Below are 24,422 nucleotides of genomic sequence, written 5' to 3'. Positions count from 1 at the left end.
TGCCTGTTGCATCAATTCTTAAAGAACTAGAGAACTTCACTGAAGCTCCAATTGACCCGGTCACTTTGATGTACTACTTAGCGCCTGATTTTTTGCCAAATTAATCTACAGTTTTACGTCTTACGTCAATCAATGTGTGTAATATGGAAGCTTGGAATACATTCCGTACTTTGTGAAGGTAAAGAAAAGCTAGATGTTGAGTACTGTAATCTAGGTGACTGACCTCTCTTCAAGTACGTAGATGATGTCTCCCTTGAGGTAACTCAATTCCTCTCCGTCTTTACTCTCATAGTCCACTTTGGCCTCCACTATCTGTGGGTAGTACTACAAAAAAAATGTATCACAGTTAAAGTTTTTGACCTTAATGTTTAACTGCTCTCTACCGAAGTTTGAAGCAATTATTGTAAACGTGTTGGTCTTTTTTATGCAATATTTTTGCTCGACCGTTTTCTTCTAGAACATTCTTTCAATTTCACTTCTCGATCTACTTTTTCACGCTTGACTTTTGAATATTGTGATTGATTTGAATTGCACGCACTCGAGAAATTAAGTCTTTTGCTAAAATAAAACTGATTGTGAAGGCATCACTTAGAAGCTTTGTCTCATATGCCCCCTTGTAAATTGTTTGACCCGCCTGTCGTTCGAGAGCAATTCGTCCGACATTTGTCGGTTTATGTTTATGGTTTCAATGCTAATGAATTTTTAAGCTGTGTAGAATTTGAGTCACTTTAGAACCTCGAAACTTCTTGGAGCTCTTACAATATCTCAAAAATTATGGTCTAAAAAACTGCTAAACAAATTGGCGGGTTATAAATTTTGGGAGAAAATCCTTAAAAGAGCAAAGTTGGTTGACATTCTGAATTAGATCATAAAATTTTCAAAAGTGTGTGAAGGGATTTATGAGGAGGAAATATTCCTGGACGAATAAAACTTTGGAAGAAAAACTTTGGTACCTTAGGAAGCTCCTTGGAGATGTGGGCGAATGTCATGCGCATGTCTGGCTCGTGTTGCCAACAGTTCATCATGAGATAATGGTACAGATTAGTGGGACAGCTCAGAGGCTGCTCTAGTCTCTCAGAACTGAAACATCATTTTGAATTAAATAATTGGTTTATAGACATTCAAGAATTTTTTCTACAGAGGCTAATCAGCATGGACCTGTAGTGAGCGTGGCTTTGACAGATAGACTCCTGCCACATCAACACAATGAAATTAACAACTTGAAATAAATATACTTGTTAAGCAAGAACAAGCGGGTCGACCTCATAATTCAAAAGGTTATCACATATTGATTGTTTTACGGGGCTGCACCGCTTGCTGAGTTGGGTGCGATCATTAAAGGAGAGCTTTTTCGAAGATTTTGAAAAATTCTGAGTGTCAGAGGATTTAATTAAACCTTTCAAGCTGTTATTGTACCATCAAAATTGCCACAGAGCTGGTGTGGCCTTTTAATTCATTTACCAAGCTCGCCGATCGGTATACGAAGTCACTGATCTATGCATTTTAACTATTAAAATTTAAAGTTTATTTAAAAAGACGACTCGCGCGACACTGCGTGGCACAGAATGTTCTCACATATTTCTTTTTGAGTTGAAACGTCTTTTTGAGTTGAAACAATCTTTTCGAAGCTCAAATTGAAACATTTTTTCCAGAGCAACCTTGAGTGCGACTTAAATTTTGTAAAAACGAATATTTCAGGACCCTCATATTAAAAATAATTTGACCAGATGAAAACCAATTGCCTTATCAATGATTTAATTAATGTGTCTTATTTTCGCAAAATTTTGAATTTTACAATCAAACAAACTATCTTTATTTTATGTTTCAATGATTTTTCGATCAATTGTGGATATGTTCAAAAGTCAACCAAGCATCAGATGAGAAGCACGGAGCAATGCTGGAAAACATTTTTTTTGTATTTCTCATTATTTGTTTCTGATGTTATTTCAAAGTTTCTATATATAATCTAGGGATTAGAATCAACACTGCTCCCTCAAATAGAAATATTGATTACCTGGAGTACATCGTTCTAGAAATTATTTAGCAGCAAAAAAAACTTTTTTGTACTTCTAAAAAATTTATCTTATTATTTGAATTAATAAAATTGGACGGACTCCTAGCAACATTTCACTAGGCCGGGTACATGAGTAATTGAATTCGTAATGAACAGGGGTCCAACTGGACATCGCAAGCATCAAGCAAGTCAAAGAAATTGAAAAAGAAACATTTTATTCGTTTTTCCTCAGATAGTTTTTTTTCTCGTTCCTGCTTGATCAAGCCAAGCCTTCAATTTTAATCTCAAATTAAACAGCTTAAATAAAATTTAAGATGCAGGGTGATAAGATATCGCGTGAAATTATACATATTTACAAGGAAAAGATTTTCCAAAAGTTATAAAATTGAGATATAATCCCCAGAGATATTTTTTAGTGAAAGCAAAAATGTACGAGTAAATGCTCCACATTTTCAGTTGAGTATTTTTTTTCTAAATTCTAACCCAGTTGAGAGCCTAATTTGGAAAATTTTTCGAAGCATCGGGAATAATCAACAGAATACAAAATGACTTTTTTTTCGCTAAAAGATGGGGTTTCTGCTGTTCCGCTCGCAAGTATCCCAGATTTGTGCCACTCTGCAAACTTTTAACGATGTCAACTGTCAAATAAACTATGGAATGTGGGCTCAGCGTAAGTACCCGCATGAACTGGGAAAATTTATTGTCGTAAAATTTGTTTTATCTTACTATTTGATGCAAAATGTGTTAGCAATTCTCAATTACTCCGTTGATTCAACAAATCTACAACAGAGACCATAATTTGCACACAAATGGGCTTGTTCGGGAAGCCAGAGAAATCTGCGCAAAGATGAACAAAGTATTTGAATTTTGTTTGGTCTTTTCATCGTTCTCTGGAAAAAAAATATTATATATTTTTTGTGTTTGTCAGGAGTGTCATAGTTGTTCAATTGGAATTAGTTTCAGGCAAAAAGTCACAGAAAGCAACTATGAAGCACTGTCTTTTTGAAATAAGAGTTCAAAGGAAAAATTGTCTTCATTTTCTCCTTTGAACTCTTGAACTCAAAATTTTCCTTCTACTATTTATAAATTTTTAATGTCTTGAAATGTTTTTGACTTTTATAACCTTTTATAACATTTTTTTTGTTTTGCGTTCAGTTAATCAATTAAGAAATGAAGGCTGCTTTGAGACTACGGGTGATGTTTTTTGTCGTACTGTCAAGGAGCAAATGTGATGAGTGTCTCGATGAGAAAAAAAAACAATTTAATTTTATTGTCAGATGTAAGGAGGTTGTTATTAGTTCGATACTTCAAATGTGTACTGTCTTGATATTGTGTTATCATCATACAGAGATCTCACAGTTGTTTGAGACTGGAATTTGAACGAAATTTTTAACATAGAGAAATGCAGTCAACAAAAATCTAAATTTCACCCAAGGATTTCAGTCAGTTATAAGGTTCCGTGATAAAGGGATAATAGTCGTTATCTTACCGTGGCTGGTCTATGAGGTGTATAATCTCATTCCCGAGCAGATCTGGCCATGGCTGGGCTCCATAAGAGAACATCTCCCATAGTGTCACCCCAAATGCCCACACGTCACTGGCTGAGGTGAACTTGAGGTAGTTGGCACACTCCGGAGCACACCTGGAAAAGTTCAACTGGTTCAGTAAACAGTTGTCTTCAAGATATAATTTTAGCAATTTTTATGGAAGTTAATTTTAGTTTTGTCTTGTAAATATCATTTTGAGAATAGTTTGCAGCAGACACTAATCTTGTAACTCATCTGGTTTTCGTAAATATCTTTCCGAGGCAGTGTTAGTGGAGGCAGTAGTCTCTTCAGATGTCCATACAGGCGTAACTTTTCTCTTCGAATAAATTTTGTTTTATTTGAATAATATGTCGCTGGTAAACAGGTTAGACGCAATAACTGTGTAATTGTGGCATAGCCTTTCACTTTTAACCTATATAAATAATAACTAATAAACCAAAAATTGGGTTCATTGTCTTACCATGCAATGGGTAGTCGGAGGTTGGGCTTGATCTCAGTTTGGTAATAGTCCTTGCCTTGAGTCAGCATCCTACTCAAGCCAAAGTCACTCACCTTCACCTGAAAAGAGACAATGAACTAGTATTATTTAGAGCCCTTGTTTTTCCTTATTTTAGCAGCAGGGATACAAATGGGGTAGTAGAATTGAGGATAGGATATATAGTTAACATATGATATATTGTGCCTCTACCCGTTAATTTTTATGACCCCCCCCCCCCCGTTACATTTCATCTGTTGCTTAATAGCATGTTACTATGCAAAAATGGCAAATGCCCATTGGGTCTATTAAAATTATGTAACATTAAGCTGAAGGAAACTGTATAGCTATAACGAAATAGGACTAGAGGTTATAGGAAACTTTTTTCCGTGAACAAATTTTGGTTTTCATTATTATGCGTGAACTAACTAATGCGTTTTTTTTAGCACTAATAAAAGGGTATCATAAGGAAGAGAATTGGCTAAAGATGAGAGACGGAGGAGGGGGGGGGGTTGGGATTTCTGTGATCTGTGATATAGTACACTACAAACCAGGTGTGATGTGAAGACTAGAATGTTCCTGGCAGCGAGATCTCTGTGGATGAGTCTTTTCCTCTCCAGGTACTCCATTCCAGAGCATATTTGAGTGGCAAATAGACACAATCTATCAACTGTAAACTTAAGATACTCTTCTGTGTCATTTAGAAGAGCCTCTAACAGAGACCGACCGTGTGCAAGTTCCGTCACCTGAAAATAAATACCTCCAATTTATGAGCATTTTCAGTGAAGTTCAACGAACTTTGGATGTTTTTTCGTCAATTTTCGATGCATTGTAGCACTTTTTACGCTCATACCGCTTGCATAGTTAGCACTTACTAGATGCAGTATTCTTGTGAACCTCCGAAGTTTCCCAAATTTTTCATAATTCGACGTTCGATTGTCCCAAATTTTTTTATCATTTTCATTTATCGTTTTTCTCTATAGATTCTCTCAATTATTGACCAATTACGGTCATATGTAAAGTGAATTTTGTTTGTCTATGGATGTTTGTTTTTAGGTCAAATTATGTGCTTCCAAAAACAATTTGGTTATGTAATTAGGTATTTCGTCCCGTTTTAAAGAACGTTATTCTTATTTATGCCCTTGCTGCATATTTCAGTTCTGCTCCTATAGTCTTTAGTATGCGTTATTTTGGATCATTTTGAGCAAGCAACAGGTATTCAAAAGTTTGGCGTTTCCAGTTGTGAATTGTTCAATTTGATTTGCTCCAATGGGAGTGTTTACTTTGAAGCTCGAGGTTTCTAAAAATGCCCCATCAATTGATTTGGTATTTTTCAGTCCTTTTATTTAGATTCGTCAGGGCGGTTTTTGGGTGTCTTCTGAATTTGTAGAGCCACGGGTCGAGTTATCCTATCTATGTAGTTTCTATTTATTTTCATTATTTGTTTGAATTTTAATTTGGATTGAAGATTCTAATTTACATCTGCATAAATCGGATCATTAAGACCGACAATAATTTAGATTTTCATATCCCTATTTCCTCTCATTTCAATCGGCAAAAGTATTATAACTTTAAAACTTATTATCTGATAACACAAATGAATGAGTCATGACAACAGAAAATAAGAAACTTTTTTAATAACTGTGCTTGTGTGCCTAGTTTTCCTCAAGTTTTTTTTCACTCCATGGGGAGTAACTAAATCAAGTCATTAGAGGTTATTTTATACCACTATAACCACTAATAAAATTTAAAGTAGAAAAAATTAAGTCAATTTCGGCTCACTTGTCATTTAATTTTTAGTAGTGAACTGGCGCCACTTGAGTTCAGCTGCTGACATTTTGCGAATGAGAGAGAACTTTAGATAACGCAAAATTAAAAAGTCAAGGGCGTAAAAGTCACACGAAAAGTCAAAACAGTTAAGCGAAAATTTTGTCAAAAATTTTGAAAAGATACCAACACTTAGACAATAATTAGAGGTATGAATTCACGATTTGATGAAAAATTTTGGGATGTTTGGACTCCCTTGTTCTTTAAGCTATTACCAAAGCCAACCACTTTCCCACGGTGGTCATTTGAGACTTTTGCCCGACGTTAGTCGGTTAGGTGTTTAATTGCTCTCAAACGAAGTTCCATACTTTTCGTCCTCAAAAACGGAATAAACAGGTAGCGCCCAGAGGGCATTATGTGAAGATCGTTTATCTGATGTTAACCCTCCCCCGCCCAACACACACCCCACCCCGCACAACCCCCCCCCCCCACCGTTGCCATAGACCCTCACTAAAACGTAGTTAGCTACTGACGAAGCCAACCGCTCGCCAGTCGTTTGCGAGCAATTCACCCGACGTTAGTTGGTTATGTTTTGGTTATTGATTTTGTCAAAAATATATCGGGAGTTTGCTTGGAAAACCTTACCTCTGTGATGATGATTTTTCCAATTTTAAGATTGAAGACTTGGTTTGATTTGATTTTGTGGTGTTTTTAGAGTTTGTGGATGAGAGGTATTGGAGCATAATTCACAAACTCTTATCATCGAGCCGTCGAGTCTAATGAATCAGTGTTCTTTCAAAGCACTGATTTTCAAGATTTTTTGTCTGATAAAAGTGCGCACCGTCAACCCATTATCATTGGAGACTAACACTGTGTCGGATCTTAGTTCCAAGTCGTCTTGTTTTTTTTAAAAAAAGATTTAATGATATCAAATTTAACAAAATAATATTTGAAGTGCTCAAGTGGAAATAGGAAGAACAGTTTCAAAGTGGTTGAAAGCAAGAAATAGTTTAAATTAAAGTTGTATCTCAACTCTTACCAGCATAAGTGTCTGCTTGTGATAGTTGAAGTTGTCTATCACTAATCCATACATTTTGCAAAGATGTTTGTGCTCTAGTTTCTGCATAATAGCTGCTTCCTTCATGAAATCTGGGAAGCCTCCCCCTCCCCCACTCTCGCCCACATTCACAGCTGTTACTATCTTCACTGCAACTTGGACCTAAAACAATACTGAATCGCTAAATACCGATGAGATTTTAAATTGCCCTCAAAAGACGTTAGATACAATAATTGTAAACGTGTGTCGCCTTTATGCAAAATTTTTGGTTGACTGTTTTGTGCTTTTGTTCTAGAACATTCTTCGACTTTTCAAGTGACTTTTTCACGCTTCACTTCTTCATTTTTTTAGTGATCTCAATTCCTCTAGTTCAGAAATTATGTCTGTTGCTAAGACAAAAGCGATTTTAAGGTAAGCCAGCACAAGGATCTGATAGCCGAGTGGTTAATGCTTCAGACTTATGCGCGGGACGTCGGGTGTTCGAACCCATAGAAAATTATCAAGGTTACAGCCCCCTCTGCATTAAGTTGCCCCGCATGTAGTTCGAGAGCAACCGTTTGTCGGTTTATTATTTCGCTGTGAACAAATTTACTAGTTTTTCTAGTTGGTTTTAATTGATGAACATTTTGAACTGACTAGTGCGCGTATTTACGTCGGCAATGGATTTAAACCTAACAACAAGTAGATTTTATTCGGTAGCGAAAGGGTTCTATGTTTCAAAAGAAATGTTTTTATTAAGAAAACTGTTCAAACATTATTAACAAATGGAGTTAACATTTTGTTACTGCTGCTGCAGTGTGTGCAGTAGCTTTTATTCCAAGAACCTTCTATTAACAGGTCAGAGGGTTTATATTTGGTTCTTTTTGGGTATTTGAAATTAAATTGCAATTTAATTTGAAAATTTGAAATTTTTAATTTGCGTAATTAAATTTGCCTTGAAAGTTGTCTTATTTCAGTGGCACATGAATTTAGGCTTAATAGTTTGTGCGGACAAATTTGTTCAAAAGATAAATCCAGTAGTAATTGCTATGATCCTGTACTGTATAACAATACTATGATCATAGCAGGATAAGTCATGAAAACCAATCCAACTAATGAATGAAAACCCAATAATCCACTATCAAACCAGCTGAACAAATGAACATCACGAATAAAAAAGACAAACATAGTTTCACAAATTTGAGTAAAACAATAAAGACAGTCGCAATGTAAACATTTTCAGGATAATTGTTTTGAATATCATAGTTTTCAATCAAAGTAAAAAAAAATTGGAAAAAAGACAAAAAATGCTTGATAAATGGACAGAAGCCGGCAAACACAACTATGCAGAAATTTCAACATAGCTTCGTGCTTTGATGTCAATGTCTTCAAAACCGGCGTTTTATTTCTATTAATTACTCTTAGAGGCAGTACAAAAGCTCAAAAAGCTTTCATTGGCGGCTTGAGTTCAAGAAATTTGAAATTGATTTTAAAAATTCCAAAAACTTGGGAAAAAAAAGTATAAGAATCATTCCAAATTTCTCTAAACTATTCATAATAATGGCATCAACACCAATTCATCGTTGCTAAAATTTACAGAATAACTACCTTCCTGCAGACCAGCAGAAGTTTGTTTGTGCATATCAGATAAACAGGAAAACGACGAGAATTCTATAAATTAGCGGAAATCAAAAATAGATGGCTGAAGTTCTTGCAGCTAATGATGGGAGAAGAGAGCTCAAGATAGGACAAGATTTTACAAAAACACAAAAAAAGCAGATTTTGTGAAAAGTGCTTGAAATTCCATGATATAAATATTTTCAAAACTATTTCGCCGTCAATAAAACTATCCAATAAACCATATTGAAGCCCTTTAAAATATTCATTGACCTCTAAAGATTTTAAAAAAACTCGAAAAAGGTCTAACAAATTCACAATTGGCGAATTTTCATGAAAAGTCGTTAAAATTTGAGATAATAATGTCTTCAAAACTATTTGGTTTTCGCTGAAAACTATTCATTAACCCATAAGCCAGCCCTGAAAAATGTTCATTTGCCCCTAAAGATTAAAACAAGGCGGCTCGGTAATGTGCGTACGCACATAATGTTCCGACCCCGCTCATCCACATTCTTGACATAACTGGCTACCAAATGATGAAGAGATAGAAAACTTTCAATAACATACACATCGTTCAATAAACAACCAATGAAATACAATAACGCCACGCTAAAGGGCCAAAGAAAATTGTTGATAATAGGACTACTAGAAAGAACAATAATAAAAACCAAACAACAAACAATATTTACGACTAAAACTGTCTATAACAAAAATATAACAGACTGTCTATAACTGTCTATAACGATGTCTATAATAAAAAAAATCATAACAAGATCAAACTCGCATCAGATAAAAAAACAAAACACAACAATTTAACCTATACTTCATTAGAAAAGATTTGAGACCTGTCACCAATGCGACTGGTTAACATGTCGAAAAAAGAGCAAATAGGAGCGAAGTTCAAAAATACTTCCATTTTTAAAAACAATTTCACAGTTATTAATGTCATTAGATATCAACTGAAACCAGTAAAACGTTTATTTATTTTTACATAGGAAGCAATTGAGACATGTTATTGTCCAATGTTCAATTGCGCAAAAATTCAAAGCAAATGGGATTAACGATTATTTTTATGATATAAAAAGAATCCAAAAATCCTTTGAAACGTACAAATATATAAAAATCTAACATTTTTTAAAATCTCGTAGTAATATTATTTATAAAGCCGAGAAACAAATGTTTCAATCTAAAGTTTTTCTGAAGATTAAGTTATAGCTCAATGGAAACGGGTTTTTGTCTGTGATTACACGGACTGATCTAAAAATTGACCGAAAAACTAATTTAAAAGGACGAAGCTCAAAACCTCAAATATATTTTTGCAAACATTTTCAAAAATCATAACAGACTTAGAATTACAACAAAAAGCAATGGATTAAGTTTCAACACCTCAGGGAGAAATTTGGGCCTGCTAATACTGAGACAAGGTCACGAGCCCACAAAAAACAAATCTATAAAGAAGACAAAACTTCAAATTTACGACATGACACTGTTGAAGGCACTATAATTATAAGATGTTAACTGCAAGAACTCTAAATCTTCCTTTCACCTTCATCTCAACATCAACAATTCTTCCCTATGAAAGGACTTCTTAGACATGACAACAGAAACCCAAAAAAATTCAACATTATAGAAATCTCGATCACTTTTTATGAAACTAAATGGTCGAAGCATTCAGTCACCACAAATAACCAAGCGCAAAAACTGTTTGAATCAACGAAAAATAATTGGGAATTCTTATGAGTGAGATTGAGTTACATGGTGACGAAAATCAAAGCAAAAAAGAGACAGATGAAATCTTTTTTAATTTAAATTGAAAGTCATTAAAACAAACAGCTATAAACTGAAATCTTTAACTAGGTTGAGATATAAGTCTTGGGGGAAGCAATTAAGATCTATTGCCATTAGGTATATGGCGCACAACAAGGGAAAGGAAGACAAACACAGGCAAAACCAAAAAACAACCCACAAAGTATTGCGAGATAACTGTGTCTCCGCCCAAAAAGCATAAACTATTCAACAAAAACAATTAAAATGTCCAGATGGAGCTTTTTATACAACTTTGTGAATTTTCCCTACAATGTCTTCCCTTAATTGGTCTTGTCAATAATATGATAATTCGACAAGGAAACAAAATGAACTCATAAAATATGCATATATGAACAAAAATAAAGGAAAAACTGAAGACGCGTATTACCAAAATAAAGAAACTATCATTTGAAAATAAAACCGTTACTGACATTAATTTATAACTCACAGGATTTCGGTTTCCTTCTCATTTTACTAGAACTACGCCCGAAGTTGACAGAAATATGATGAAATAGTGGCAAACTTCAAAAATCCACCGATATATTCCCAAAACAAATATATTCAAATTCATAAGACATTAGATATCAACAGAAAAAAATGTATAGGTTCTTTTATACTTTCTAAAACCTAACTGGATCTTTGATTGGGGACACTAAGTCACTGGGCTACAAACAGTATAAAAATGAAAGCAAAACAAAAGAAGTCCATATAATTTTTACGAAAACAATTTGTCACAGCCATATAAACCATGAGCTTGACTCCAAAATACAATTTCGTTGGGTCTCGTTTATTGTAAATAGTATCTGCTTCTTAATTCAGGCCTGATTTGACATTCTTTTCCGTAATTTAAATAAAAAACATTTACATAGCGGAAATATTTTAAAAAAAAAGGTCCGCGCCAATAAAATCTAAACAATTTTTATCATAAGGATCCATAGTGAGATCAAGATAAGACACGATGTTGCTGCGCGTCTAGCAAAACACTCAGTTGTTTAAATAGTTGCGAAATAGATCAATTTTGTACTGAATTTTACAGTTTGCCAAAAATAAATATTGCATTTTGTATAATTATCGAGTTTAAATTTGCAAAAAATTGGTAAAATTATCATTCCAGAAGATTCTTAAAGCCAGCGGGAGTACAACTAGCTCTTTTTGAGTTAAAAAAAATCTGGTCGTAGTTTTGAGTTGTCTACTTCCAGCAAATTTAAAGCAAGTGAGCTGAAAAAAGCAAATTTTGCCCCATTTTTGACGAAAAAAAGTCTGAATTTTGAAAATTTCAGCTTAAATTCTAGCCAAAAAACTCGTATCGAACAAATCAGCAACGCTCCTTTATCTTTAGAGATAAAATCCGTAACACTACAGTTAACAATTGTAATATATTTTAGCAAAATTGACGAAAATTTGGACAAAATATGAATAAAAACAGCTGAAATACGTCTTATATTCACAAAACTTTAAACCTCGATAACTCCCTATAAAAAGCGAAAATTTAAAAAAAAATTTTAATTCCATATTCTACACTGGACTGGCTTCTAATGATATCACTCAGAACACTCTACGATTATTATATTGATCGGCCAAAATTGACTGAACAAAAAAAACCCATTTGAGTATATAGTTCCTCCCCCCACATGTGGGTCGGAACAAAAAAAGAAAAATTTGCAAAAAAATGAAAAAAGGCTATATTAAAGTTTTTGTAATAAAGTTTGCATTACCAAAGCATATACCTAAAAAAACTTAATACCCGCCGAGCGTTACTTATATATCCGGTTTCGAAAGCTTTAGAATCATTGAACTTGCTTCGATGCTCAGTGGTAAGTCTTACCTTGTGACCTTGTTCATTAGTCCAAACACCGCTCTTGACTACTCCGAATTCACCCTCCCCTATAGTGGATTTGGTCACAATCTGTTCACACGGGATAATGACCCGGTTATAGGGTGCAGCACTGCTTGGCACGGAAAAAACTGCCCCTCCTGCGTCTTCGCCTTCGTCCGCAAACACATCAGATGAACCTAAATTGGAACAGAAAACGCATTATTGAGTTCTGATACATTTTTATCTGGCTCACAAATCTTGTAAAAAAAAATTACGTAAATGCTATTGGAGCACTAATTTGTAAGTTTTAAATAGCCGGATCGCAGGACTGCGGGATTTTAAAGTTTCACATTTTGTGATAGACAGTGCCGCATTGCGAAGCTGTCGGCATTTTAAAACCTGCAACGTGCGTGTTTCAAGCAAGGTTATTCGTAATTCTGGCTGATATCTGCGAAAGCTGCGCTAGATTCTCAATGAATGGCAGATTTTTTCAGTGACGTCATCAGAGTGACGTAACCTATACTTATGAAAATGTTAACTTTGACTCAGATTGCAACAATTTCAGAGCTGCTGTCTTGCCACAAATGTTATTAACACAAAACTGAAAAAATACTCCAAATTTGATTCCTGAAGTTGACCTTTGGCAGCAAACATGGAATCCTTAATCGTTGGTTTAATGTAGTTTTTGGCAACTGAGTTTGCACAACAAATGACAATTGATTGAGAATTGTTTATCTGAGGAGAAATCGTCATGAATATGCGCACCAGTTGTCAATTCTTAATAATCGATTTGGTTTAATTATATAGTTTTTCGACAATTGTCCAATTGGTTTTGCCCCGCCTCCTCCATTATCGCAATTGTAATTATACAATAATGGGGGTGGGGGCAGTATAGGAAGGGACCCAGTTTAGGGTAAATAAAAATTGAATAGAAAGGAATAGATTAAGAGATGTACCTGAAATGAACTCGTCGTGAGTGTTGGGACCAGAAGTGTGATGTCGACTGCTGTTCATGTGAGGAGCTGCTGATTGTTGTGCCCTCTGAACAGGGTGGTGGTTGCTACGATAGTGCCTGGATGAGGATGTCTGCTTGCTTTGACTTGTACTGCTAGGGTTGTTACTGTTACTACTGTTACCTTTGATAGTTCTGATTGGCATGGACCAAGTTGCATAGTTAGATTTGCTTTTTGGAAACATCATCTGCAACAAAAATTACACCAAGGAAATAAGAAAATGTGGGTCTTTCCCGTTATAAAAGCCCTCATCTTGGAGTCACATAACGTATAAGCCCCCCCCCCCCAACCCGCCCCGCTACCATAAATGAGCATAATGGGGAGGGGGTGTAATTGGAAAGGCCAGAAATATAACTACTCAGGTCGGCTATTCTCCATTCTCCCCAGACTCCGCCTATCATGGTGTAAGAATAGGGTATGAGTTGATGTTTTTTTTGGGGTGGGGTGGGGTGAGTTAATATAATAGTGGAAGACTCCCAATTGTAATTTTTTTGAGGAATTATCCAAAGTCAGAAACAATCAGAAGACTAATTAGGACTGTGTACTATGTTGTGTTGTTGTTGTTGTTGTTGTTGTTGTTGTTGTTGTTGTTGTTGTTGTTGTGGTTACCTGTTTCATACGTGTGAATGCATTTGGCTTTTTGGTGAGTTTGTCGTAGAAGTGTTTGAACCTCCTCTGTTCAGGTCCACTCATCCCTATTTGAATCAAATCTCCCTCAAGCACAAATCGCGCCTGTTGTAGCGTCCTCACTAAAATCCAAGTTACACTTGTTGATTCATTAATAGGTTGGATCAATTCTGTTTTGGCCCCCCAGCTTAGTGGGCTTAAATCTTTTTCGCCCCCAGGTGCACGTGCTATATAAAACATGTAAGTTGTGACTGGGGGGGGATTTCCATGCTTTGAAGTGAAATTGATAGTTGAAAATGGGAAATGGCTGTCAAATGCACGCACTTTTCGGATCTATTCTATTAAGCTGGGTTTACAGGCTTTTTTTACTAGCTTTAACAATTTTCTAACCAAGTGAACTTTACTGGCGCATACAATTGAAGTTTTAACCAGCTTGTTTCAAATATTTCAAAACTTTCTATGAAACTTCCATTGTCTGTAGTTGAAAGCTTTTTCTCTAGGTTTTTATTCTTATGCTTCAGTTGGAGCTGCAATTTTGTTTTTCAAGTTCTGGTTATTGCGGAACATATGATTCGATGATCTTTTTTAATAGCCGCACAGCGATAGCTAGGGCTATTATTGGCCTTCTCTTGGTTTTTTTACAATTCAAAGAATTTGAATTGTATTGTGGCGCTGTCTTTTTTTTAAAGATCTGTTCACACATTTTCATGATTTTTGAAGTCAAATTGGAGTAGTGATTTTGGTCACGCCGAAACAGGAAAAGGAGCGAAAATGCGAGTGGTTTTGCGGCGTGAAATTTTTTCGCTCTAAATTTAAAGTAGAGTGAGAAAACGGATCAAATTTCCATTTCTCGCTAGTGGTTTTTTGTTCACATGCGGCATTTTGACATTGATTTTTTAAAAATTTTTTTGATCTGATTTTTTAAGAAATGGTTTTCCCAATTCACCCATAGTCCGTTCTAGGTCTAGTTTATTGTTTAGTCAATGAAAATTCTTTGAATTGTTCGTCAGGACTTGTCCTGCTATGTTTTATTTTGTCAAGATTTTTGTTACGACCATATGACGTCACAACCACTTCAAATCGTCACAGCCACTTGCGTATGTGACGTCATTTTTCGCTCTCAGTGGAGAGAGTTTTTTGATCATTCGCGTGATTAAATTTTTGGTCACACGTGATTTACCTCACTCTCAAAAATGACTACCTGACTTTGAAATTGACTTTTATTTATTTTAATTCAAAGAGATAAGGTCAAGTGCATGTGTGACACTCTAAATGATGGTTATTTGAGAGCAGCCAATAGAGGCAGCATTAATTTATACAGATACTTAATCAAATTATAACATCTCAGCGTTCAATGAAAAGACTAATTTTTTTGGTCTTTTTTTACTGTATTTTGAGACTGCAGATCTACGAAGCTATTGCGGTGATTTTCTGGCAATCTGCCAGCTATGTTTAACTTGGATCTTTTCTGTTATTGCCCACGCACTAAGAGGGGGTTAGGTAGGGGTTACTACGACCGAACCGAGAATATCTACCAAAAACTTTGCTAGGCAAAACATATCTCGACCAAAATCAACAAATTTGTAACCGAAACATGAACTTGAGTTCTGAATTAGTATTTTTTGAAGTGTTTGGTTTTATGCTTTTATCGCTGTTCACCTAATTATGAGTTCAATGAGGTGGCATCATAATTGTATCATACATAGCTTTTGTGGAGCATATAATTTTTGGGCTATTTTCAACATAGTTAGGGTGGGGTACATCATAAAGGTTAGTATGATCTTGTTCATGGCCGTGAAAGTGGGCGCATATAATTCTAACCTCCTAAAATGTTGTGGAAGTGAGGCAAGTATTGATGGAGTTCCGCCTGTATCAACAACTGCTCGAAACATTGTCCAGTTCTGGAATCCCCCACTCCTCTTTCGTCAAGACATCCCGGTTCCTCTGAGATGGGATCGAACCCAATTGATCGTTTTCTTCGACTACCAGAGGTGTTCTGGTGATGCCGGGGAGATCCACCGCCGTTTCCACTGGCAGTATCCTTAGTGGTGGTTCCACTTGGTGGAACGAGGGAGGTGGAAATTGTGGAGACGGATTCCGGTCGCCTTCGTGATATGATTCCACTTGCTGTTCCACTTGAGTGCTCGCCTTAAATCAACAGCGTTTGAAAGGTCGCAAATTTTTTTGATACTTGCAAAAGCTTTTTTCTTTCTTTATATTTTTTAGACGTTGTCACGAACTTCCTTCCAAAAAATTTTAAATGATTCAACAAAGCCATAAATTTTAAACTATTAAAAAAATTGAACCTTGCTTACAATAGCTGAATAATCGTAAAACAAGACCTCCTATGACGCAAACAAAAAAAGTTTTTTATTTAATGGAACCGTACCGTACCTAATGCTAAGTCAATATCAGTACTGGGCACGTCTATTTGCAAGTCTTATATCAGTAGTGATTCAGAGCTATGATCATGCCACTTTTAACACCTGTCAGTATAAATGCAAGTCTTGGCCTAGACGTGCACGTCTAAATGCAAGTCTAAATGAAGTCAAAAATCATGCAAAATAGGTCCGGAAAAAGCGAAAAATAGCCGACTAATCGAAAAATAAAAAGTTAATTAAAATATGTTTTTATAGTTAGTCCGTTAAAATTGCAACACATGCGAACGTTCGAAAAACTCCAGGCATGCAAATGAACAACCAATTGCTGATCTCTGCGTGTTTTAAATTTGAATTTTATTTAGCCTCTGAGGCGCCCGATAGCGTTGCAACTTTATGGGACTAACTATGTCTCCCTCACTTACCATGGTGACTAGACTGGTTAGATGACTGTCTGGTGAATATACTGGTTCCTGTTCCGTATCCGGATGTGAGTGAAGAAGTGTTGCTCTGAAGGGAAGCAGTCCCATTCCCATCCACCGTTGCCCCTCCCCCGTTATTCCCTCCAGAAGCCGTATGTGTAGGAGGACTTGTACCTGTGTTGCCGACTGTTGATGATGATTGAGAACTGCGAGAGGATTTTGACTTTTTCTCGAACAATACTAGAACACGGTGTGGGTAATAATGAGAACTATTTTTACATTAATTCTAGTTCATTATCTTTTCAAAACAGTCATTGTTTTTGTTTGCCTATCTCATTTTTATTTGAGTGGATGAAGTGTTTGTGTGACGACACAGGCTCGAATGCTAAGATGGGCAGTTCACCTTTTTTTCTATTTTAAAAGACGGGGGTTCAAATAAACAATTTTTAGAGATTTTTGGAGCAATAAAGTGGGTCTCTACTTAAACACTTTTTTGTTGATGGGTAAATTGACATAACTACTGCTAAATCTCTGTTTCTAAGCTCTTTAGTTTTGTTTTAATTTAGCGACTAAATGAAAATTATTGAAAAATTTTAACTCTAGAATGCATTCGCTTGCCGCTTTCTTGTAAACGGGATAGTCTACTCTTCGTCAAAGTGAGCAGAAATGGAAGCCCAACCGTTTTCTGAGAGTAAAGCAATGTTCCGTTAAATAAATGCCTGCTTTAGGTAACGCCGACTGTTGTGATTAATTGCTCTTGAACGAAGTTCATAGCTATTGTAAGCGTGTTGGTCTTTTTTAATGCAAATTTACCGCTTGACCATTTTGCGTTTTTATTCTCAAGTGACTTTTTTACGCTTTCGTTCTTCATTTTTGAGTGATCTCTATTGCTCTCACTCCAAAGTAAAGCTTGCTACTAAAATAAAATAGATTGCAGCATAGCAATAAGAAGGGCCTGGTAGTCGAGTGGGCAGTGCATGTGGTGAGGGAACGGGAGGTCCATTGTTCGAATCGCGGCGTGGTCAACTGTTTTTGTACCCATAAGGAAAAGTTTATCTAGGCTACAGCCCCTGAATTAAATTGCCTTGGCTTTCGTTCGATAGCAATTCTTCCAGTTGTCGGTTTATGTTTAATTCCTCTCAAACAAAGTTTTTCTCAATTATATTAGTTCTGTGATCCTTTTTTGTGCAATTTTTTGCTTGACCAATTTTTCCTCTAACGCTTCTCGCACAGGTAACGCTCAGAGGGAGTTGAGTTCTCATTTCAACTTACTAGACTCTAAGTATGCGGTTCACCGAAACTGTTTTGGAGACAAATTCTTTGTCTGAAGAGTGATTCATTGTTTGAACCCCGAATATCTTCACCCCTTGCACGTCGTTTCACCCGTAAACTAAAGTAGACCCCCCCCCACACAGGTCGCGCTCACCTCACACCCCTTAAATTAAGCTAAAGCTAGCATCCCTGAACCGTAGCTAGCTACTCACTAAGCCAACCGTCCAATCATTTTTTTGTTGACAAATTTGACAGAAAGACGGCGAAAATTGGAACCATTTTTCTTAATTTTTTTCAATTTTCTTTTTTGCTTATTAGATAAATTTCTCAGCCTATTATGACTTTCCTATTGTTGTGCGAGCATCAGGATACCCTTTTGGCTGAAATGAATTTTTCTCTGGATTTATATGCTTTCATAATATTAAAAAATTAATTAACCAGTTTTTTTAGTGCAAGTTGTTTGTAATAGCTTTTTTTTCATAATTTAGCTTTAAGTATTTTTTTTTCAAAACTTCACATAAGTGGTTTTAGTAAGTATTAGTTGTTTTAATGAAGTAATTTTGGCTGAGACGGTTATTTCGGAATCTCAATTTATGACAAAGTTTGATCAGATTTTCTATCATATTTTAACAGATTTGATTTTCTTGTTTTTTACGTGAGTGATAAGTGGATCGAATCCCATCGTTGGCAACTAATTTTTTGCACCCATAAAGGAAAATTTATGTAGGCTACAGCCCCTGAATTAAATTGCCTAGCCTGTTGTTCAAGAGCAACTATTCCGACGTTGGTCGATTTATGCTTGTTTTCGATTTCATAGTCTGTTTAATAGCTGCGATACCCCTCTATTATTAGCATTCTCTTAGTTTTTAATACGTCAAAAATTTTTATTACAACCTTGAGGTCACGCTCACATGAAATCTCCTTTTTGTTCATTCACACATGAAGTTTTCACTGAGTTCCGCGTGTGTGACGTCATTTTTCTCTCAGTGGAGCGAGTGTTTTTGTTGATTCCGTATGGTCAACGTGACTTACTTCACTTGTATTAATGACTTTCCTCGCTCACAGAGACTTTTCTCGCTTTAATTGAAGAAGACAAGGTCAACTGAGTATATATCACACTAATTGAAATTTATTTAATAGAAAACCGTTAATATAAACAAAGCAAGCTATGCAATTTACTTTAAAATATGACCTCTCAGCAATTGGTAAGAAAACTTGAAAGTTATGTTTTTGTGTCTTGTTTATTTTCTTATCTTTTTGATACTGCAGCTCTTTATTTTCGGGCAATCTACCTGTCGGCTATGTTGAACCTCTGAATAATTTGTTCATCTTTTCAATTCATATTCGTATGCAGGATTTTTGATTTGCTGTTTGAATTTATATTTGGAATTCGTTTACTCTTCTTAGACAAACATATTGCCACAAATCATCAGTGGTATTAAGCAAAAAATGGATCTTTTCTGTTTTTGCAACCCCCCCCCCCCCCCCCCCCCCCCCCCAGTCCTATATAACCAGTCTGTTTATACCCCACCCCCCCCCCCCCCCCAATTATGTACCTTTTCGCCCTTATAGATCCCTTATTTTACTCAGAATAAATTGCCGGAACTGGTAGACAATTGGATGGGTTTTTTTGTTTCCGGTTGTCATGAAAATTAGTGTCATAAAGCAAAGTTAAATGACCGATATTTATTGATATCATAACTTCGCTGCATCATTAAATTGTAACTGCCGTTTGTGCGTAATTGTGTGTATATGCGTGATATGCTATAACATGTATAAGTGGGGGTGCAAATGGACTTTGGGGGGGGGGGTTAGGGCAATAACAGAAAAAAATGCAAAAGATTAATCTGATATACGTTCTGCACGAAGAACTTTATGCAAGAATTAAGTTTGAGAACACCAGTCGAGCCAGTTGCTCCCACAATATGTGACTAACAGCAAAATGTGGACCTAAAATCTCCACCTGTACCAGTTTTTTGTCCTTTCAATTTTTCCAAATTTAACAATATTTTTGTACATGGTATTGAAAAAAAGGTCTTTAGAGATTGGGAAAGATCTTAGCATCAAAATTAAACCCACAGTTAACAATTTCTCTTTTTGTGTCTCTTGTTTAAAGGGTTGTAGTCGTTAGTTTGTGCAAAATGATATCGGGTGATTTGATAATCTTGTTCACAGTGGGCATACTTCAACGTAAAGTACTGCAACAAATATCCAGCAAACATGAACTATGATTGGAATTTGAACAAATTACATACGTGTGAACAATTAAGGGGTCGTCTTTAATTACCTAGCTAGGTAAAATTGACCAATAATTAGCCTATTAAGCTAAGTTATAATAACAAACTTTGTATTATATCTCATATCATCTTAATCTCAGCCTTCAGATAAATGTATGTGTATCAACTTGTTCAGCAATCTCAGACTTTCTCAGACTTGAAATTACGAAACATAGAAGCTGTTCTTAAGTGTCTCAAGTGCCTTATTGAGAACTGAAAATCGCGACGTATTAGATCATGTCAAATAGCGACGGGCATTCGAATTCCGATCCCATAACTGGCGGACGACACGAAAGTTTGGGTCACGTTGGAATCGAAACTAGCGATGGCGATTTACGAAACGTGTACGAGCGATGGGCCACTACTTTCAATCAAGATATAGAAGATGACGTCAAATATGTCGGCCATTTATCAGTTTGTCAAGTCGTTGTGCAATATTTCCCTAAGGAAGAGTCGTCCGGTACCTCACAGGGGTCAAAAGGTCAGAGGTCGTCATTAAAGGTCATTGACATCGGAGCGGGAACCGGATTGGTCGGGAGCCTTTTAGCACCTGAAGGGTTTTCTCAAATTGATGCTCTTGATTTTAGCCCAAAAATGCTTTCGAAAGCGGGCGAATTGGGCGTCTATACCTCCCTCATCGAAGCAAATTTGAACGAAGAACTCAAAATTGAGAAAAGTTCTTATGATTTGGCGATTTCCGCTGGGACCTTTACCCTTGGGCATGTAACAGCGAAATGCATTCCAAATATTTTATCGGTTTTGAAACCCGGGGGACTGTTTATTTTTACTGTGCGGGAAGATTTAATGCAGTCGGAAGAGCTGAAAAAATTTTATGGATTTCCGGAGTATTTGAAAGAACTGGAATCTGTGGGAGTTTTGGAATGCGTTGAACAAAAGGATGAGATGCCTTATCATTTGCTGGCTGGAAAAAGTTTTGATAGAGCACTTAATTGTACAGTGTTTGTTTGTAAAAAGCTCTGATTTATTTCTATAAATGCTGTTCTTTTAAAATTAAATTTTAACTGGTCTTTTTTGAGGTTTTGGAGAATGCATTTAGCTCTAGCTTTAGCCCCTTAAGGAAACCATTTTTGAACTTTTTAACTATGAATTATAAATTTTACCTTTTATGTAGTAAATATCAGTTTACCAGTTAACTTTAACTCTTGTAGGACTTCCGGAACTATTTTAAAACTAACAAAAATTAGTTTATTGCTGATTTGTTTACGCGAGCATATGAAAATCCAAAAAAAATGCAAAGTGCCCGCCGAGGGGACTTTTCAGGAGGGACTTTCAGACTGTCCATATTCTGAAAGAGAGATGAATATGACATCGGCAGAAAAGGAAACCAAAACAAAAAAATTATGGTTAATTTACCCGAAATAACACCTTAACTTACCTGAAACGTTGAGGTAACATCAGAACGAATGATTAAATGTAATCTACCGCGTCTGAAACTTCATAAATCAGCAATTGAGATCCAAGTAGCAAGATAGTTTTGTTCGAATTTAAAGACTCGATCACGTTTTCACACACCGCATAACTTAAAATTGATTCGACCAAGTTATAGTGTTTGGTTTTCGGAATAATATCGTTTAAAAACTATGTACAATTTGAGCTTTCCCATTCTTGTCACTGGCAAATTTTAATTTTCCTACAAGCTGCTGAGCGCAAAAGAAAATTATAAAATCAAATTACAAGTTTTTATGATATTATTTTTTTGTATTTTTTGGCTGTTGAGGATTTAAAAACATTGTTTCTTTCTTAGTTTCTGACATTGGATTCATTAAGAACAAAAACTGGTCATTTTTAGAATATTTCATTTTTATAGCATGTTCTACTGTTTCGTTTGTGCTTCGTTGATATCTACTGTGCTGGTACGATTAATGAGCTAATGAATTCTGTTAGTTTGCTTGCTTACTGTGTTTCAAGTTTTGGTAAGCTGCTATCAATTGTATTTTGCGGATGTGACTAAAATTAATCACCAATGGTTGTTCAAAATCATAGTTTTTTGCACTAGTTTTGAAAATTTGCTGACTTCCTGTTTGGGTTTGTATAATTTTTATTTGCTCACGAACGAAGTTTGAAGCAATTACTGTAAACGTGCCTCTTTTTTTGAAAAAAATTTTTGCTTGACCGTTTTTGCACTTTTGTTCTGGAACATTCTTCGCTCTCAAGTGACTTTTTCACGCTTCACTTCTGCGTGTTCTCAATGCTAGCGTGTTCTCATTTGCTTTCGTTCCGAAATAAAGTTGTTTGCTAAAATAAAGGCGATTCGAAACGATGAAGTAGCAAAAGTTGCAGAGCTTAGTGATTAAGATGTCAGACAGTCATATGGAGCTCACGAGCACGAACCCCTCTGGGGTAGGATTTTCCGCACACATTTAGCTACACAGCACCCCCCCCCCCCCCTCCCCCATCCCTCTAAATTAAATTGCCTTTTAAGCCGCCTGTTATTCGGGAGCAATTCGTTCCACTTTAGTCAGTTTGTGTTTAGCTCGACCTTAGTTGGTTTATTTTTTTAAAAATTGTACTGCTATCTTCTATTTCGCTTAAATTTTGCTCAAGTTTTTTTTTATTTTTCAAGCCTTAGTTTTGATGTTTAAAAAAAGGCTTAAAAAAACAAAAAATTTTGAGCAAAATTTAAAGCGAATTAGAAAAGCAGTACAATTTTCAGTCGCAATTGCGACTGAACTCAATACTCAATCTTTGTTTCAGATGATTGTTGCTTAGATTTCATTCAACCGTTTTACGCTGTATAGTACTTGCAATCGCGGTCAGTTCTCTAGAGCATATTTAATAGGTAGTATTGCTATACTCGTTGAACCTCAAATGTGAAGCTGTATTCAACATAAGTATCTATTACGACTATTGCTCCTTAAGTTAGAATACCATTTTGACGCTTTTAAGATCCCAGGTTATCGATTTTTAAATTTCTTATATCTACACCCGTTTCGATCTCTATGAACTAGAGGGGGGGGGGGGGGGGGTTGGCAATCTTGCCCCCTATTGCTCTTGTAGAAAATAGAAAAAGAATACTTGATTAAATACTATCACTGGATTTCGGAATTTACTGTAAAAAAAATTGGATAACTTCATTTCAATTTTTAATTATCTTAAGAGTCTTTACTAAAAGAAATCAATACTAAATTAATACTATACACTAAAACTAAAACTAATTAATACTATTAATACTAAACAAGATACCATTTTTTAGATCGTTTTACATGAATGGACATGAATTTCGAATTTGTGACTTACTTTCTAGTCGAGGAGTCAATTTCCCCATTTAACTAACATCCACTAAACTGATTATAACAAATGCCTTGCTGTAAATCTAAGGATCGGGTTTATAACTGCGGGCAAAACTAGAAATACTAGCACATCGTTTCACAATTGTAACTTTGAATAAAATAAGTATTGTAATGTCCGCGTTTGTTCTGTATATTTTGCATTTTCCCCGCAAGCCTCCTCACAAAATGGTAGAACAACAGTATAAAAGTTGAGCAAATAGGTTGAGTTACAAATTTGAGTTGAGTAAAATTTGAACATTAACGGGGCTAAAAGTTGAGTTATTATTGTCTAGGGGGTTTTTGTGGGTTTTCCCTGTAACGCTCTCGGTAATAATTGTTCACAATAAAATGGTAAAACAAAACAGAATGCAAGTTGAACAAACAACCGGTCAATAATCGGCCAATAGGTTTTTAAATGTTTTTTATTGTCTCAGATTTCATTAAAAGTTGACAATGTTTTTAACATACACCATCCCGAATTTCTTTATACTGGATTACATAATTTTTTCCATTCACTATAAATGTATGGATAAAATATTGAGGTTTAAGTAGGTCAATTTTTACATAAATTTGTGATAGTGATGATAAAATTGTAATTGTAGCTGAGATTTAAGGTCCGTATATTTATGTACAAAGAAAAATTATAAACTAATTGAATTAATATTTTAAAGTAAATTAAAGGGAAAATAGTTTTATCCAGGGTAATGGTTCTGGTATTTAATATGGTACATTACAAAATAATCCAGACTATAAAAGAATGATTGTAATTCGATTAATTTTAGACTTCTGCTTTGGTTCAATCTTCGTGTATGAAGCCGGAGTGAATAGAAGTTATAACTTTTTAATGGTAAAACTAAACCGGCATAGTTGCTTTAGATGTGTACAAAAACATATACATTCCATACATACACATACATGCCATCGAAGAATTTATAGTTTAATCTGAAACAAAACTTTCACCAGGTATAGTATATTGACTTGATAGTTAGTAAATAGTTTATCATCATTATTATTTATAAACTGAACTAACCAGAGCAGCAAAAAATAACAAAGAAAGTCACAAAGT

At 35.5% G+C, this 24,422-nt stretch overlaps 2 protein-coding genes across 2 annotated transcripts; one reads left to right on the top strand and one right to left on the bottom strand.

The window, feature by feature from the left end:
- Window positions 1-24,422, bottom strand: LOC142343255 (uncharacterized). Its single transcript, XM_075395039.1, has 12 exons — window positions 23,325-24,422; window positions 16,522-16,758; window positions 15,540-15,866; window positions 13,701-13,840; window positions 13,035-13,278; window positions 12,088-12,275; window positions 6,843-7,022; window positions 4,588-4,782; window positions 4,022-4,119; window positions 3,504-3,656; window positions 954-1,080; window positions 1-324 (listed from the first exon to the last, which is right to left on the bottom strand). The coding sequence occupies exons 1-12, from the start codon at window positions 23,350-23,352 to the stop codon at window positions 211-213; spliced, it is 2,031 nt and encodes a 676-aa protein (XP_075251154.1). The 5' UTR covers window positions 23,353-24,422; the 3' UTR covers window positions 1-210.
- On the top strand, window positions 20,172-21,093 carry LOC142342462 (methyltransferase-like protein 27). Its single transcript, XM_075393800.1, has one exon. The coding sequence runs from the start codon at window positions 20,304-20,306 to the stop codon at window positions 21,045-21,047; it is 744 nt and encodes a 247-aa protein (XP_075249915.1). The 5' UTR covers window positions 20,172-20,303; the 3' UTR covers window positions 21,048-21,093.

Source organism: Convolutriloba macropyga, chromosome 7, assembly GCF_964194025.1.
Source record: "Convolutriloba macropyga chromosome 7, txConMacr16.3, whole genome shotgun sequence".
Lineage (NCBI taxonomy): Eukaryota > Metazoa > Xenacoelomorpha > Acoela > Convolutidae > Convolutriloba > Convolutriloba macropyga.
The sequence above is the reverse complement of the archived record's forward strand: the minus strand, read 5'-3'. Positions and strand labels throughout refer to the sequence as shown.

Coding starts and splice junctions, on each gene's coding strand:
- LOC142343255 (XM_075395039.1), bottom strand. CDS start 23,352: ATGGGGAAATTGACTCCTCGACTAGAAA. Junction 16,759..23,324: donor ATTGACTCCTCGACTAGAAA/GTAAGTCACAAA, acceptor ACCGTGTTCTAG/TATTGTTCGAGAAAAAGTCA. Junction 13,279..13,700: donor CATTCACACGTATGAAACAG/GTAACCACAACA, acceptor TTTTTGTTGCAG/ATGATGTTTCCAAAAAGCAA.
- LOC142342462 (XM_075393800.1), top strand. CDS start 20,304: ATGTCAAATAGCGACGGGCATTCGAATTCCGATCCCATAACTGGCGGA.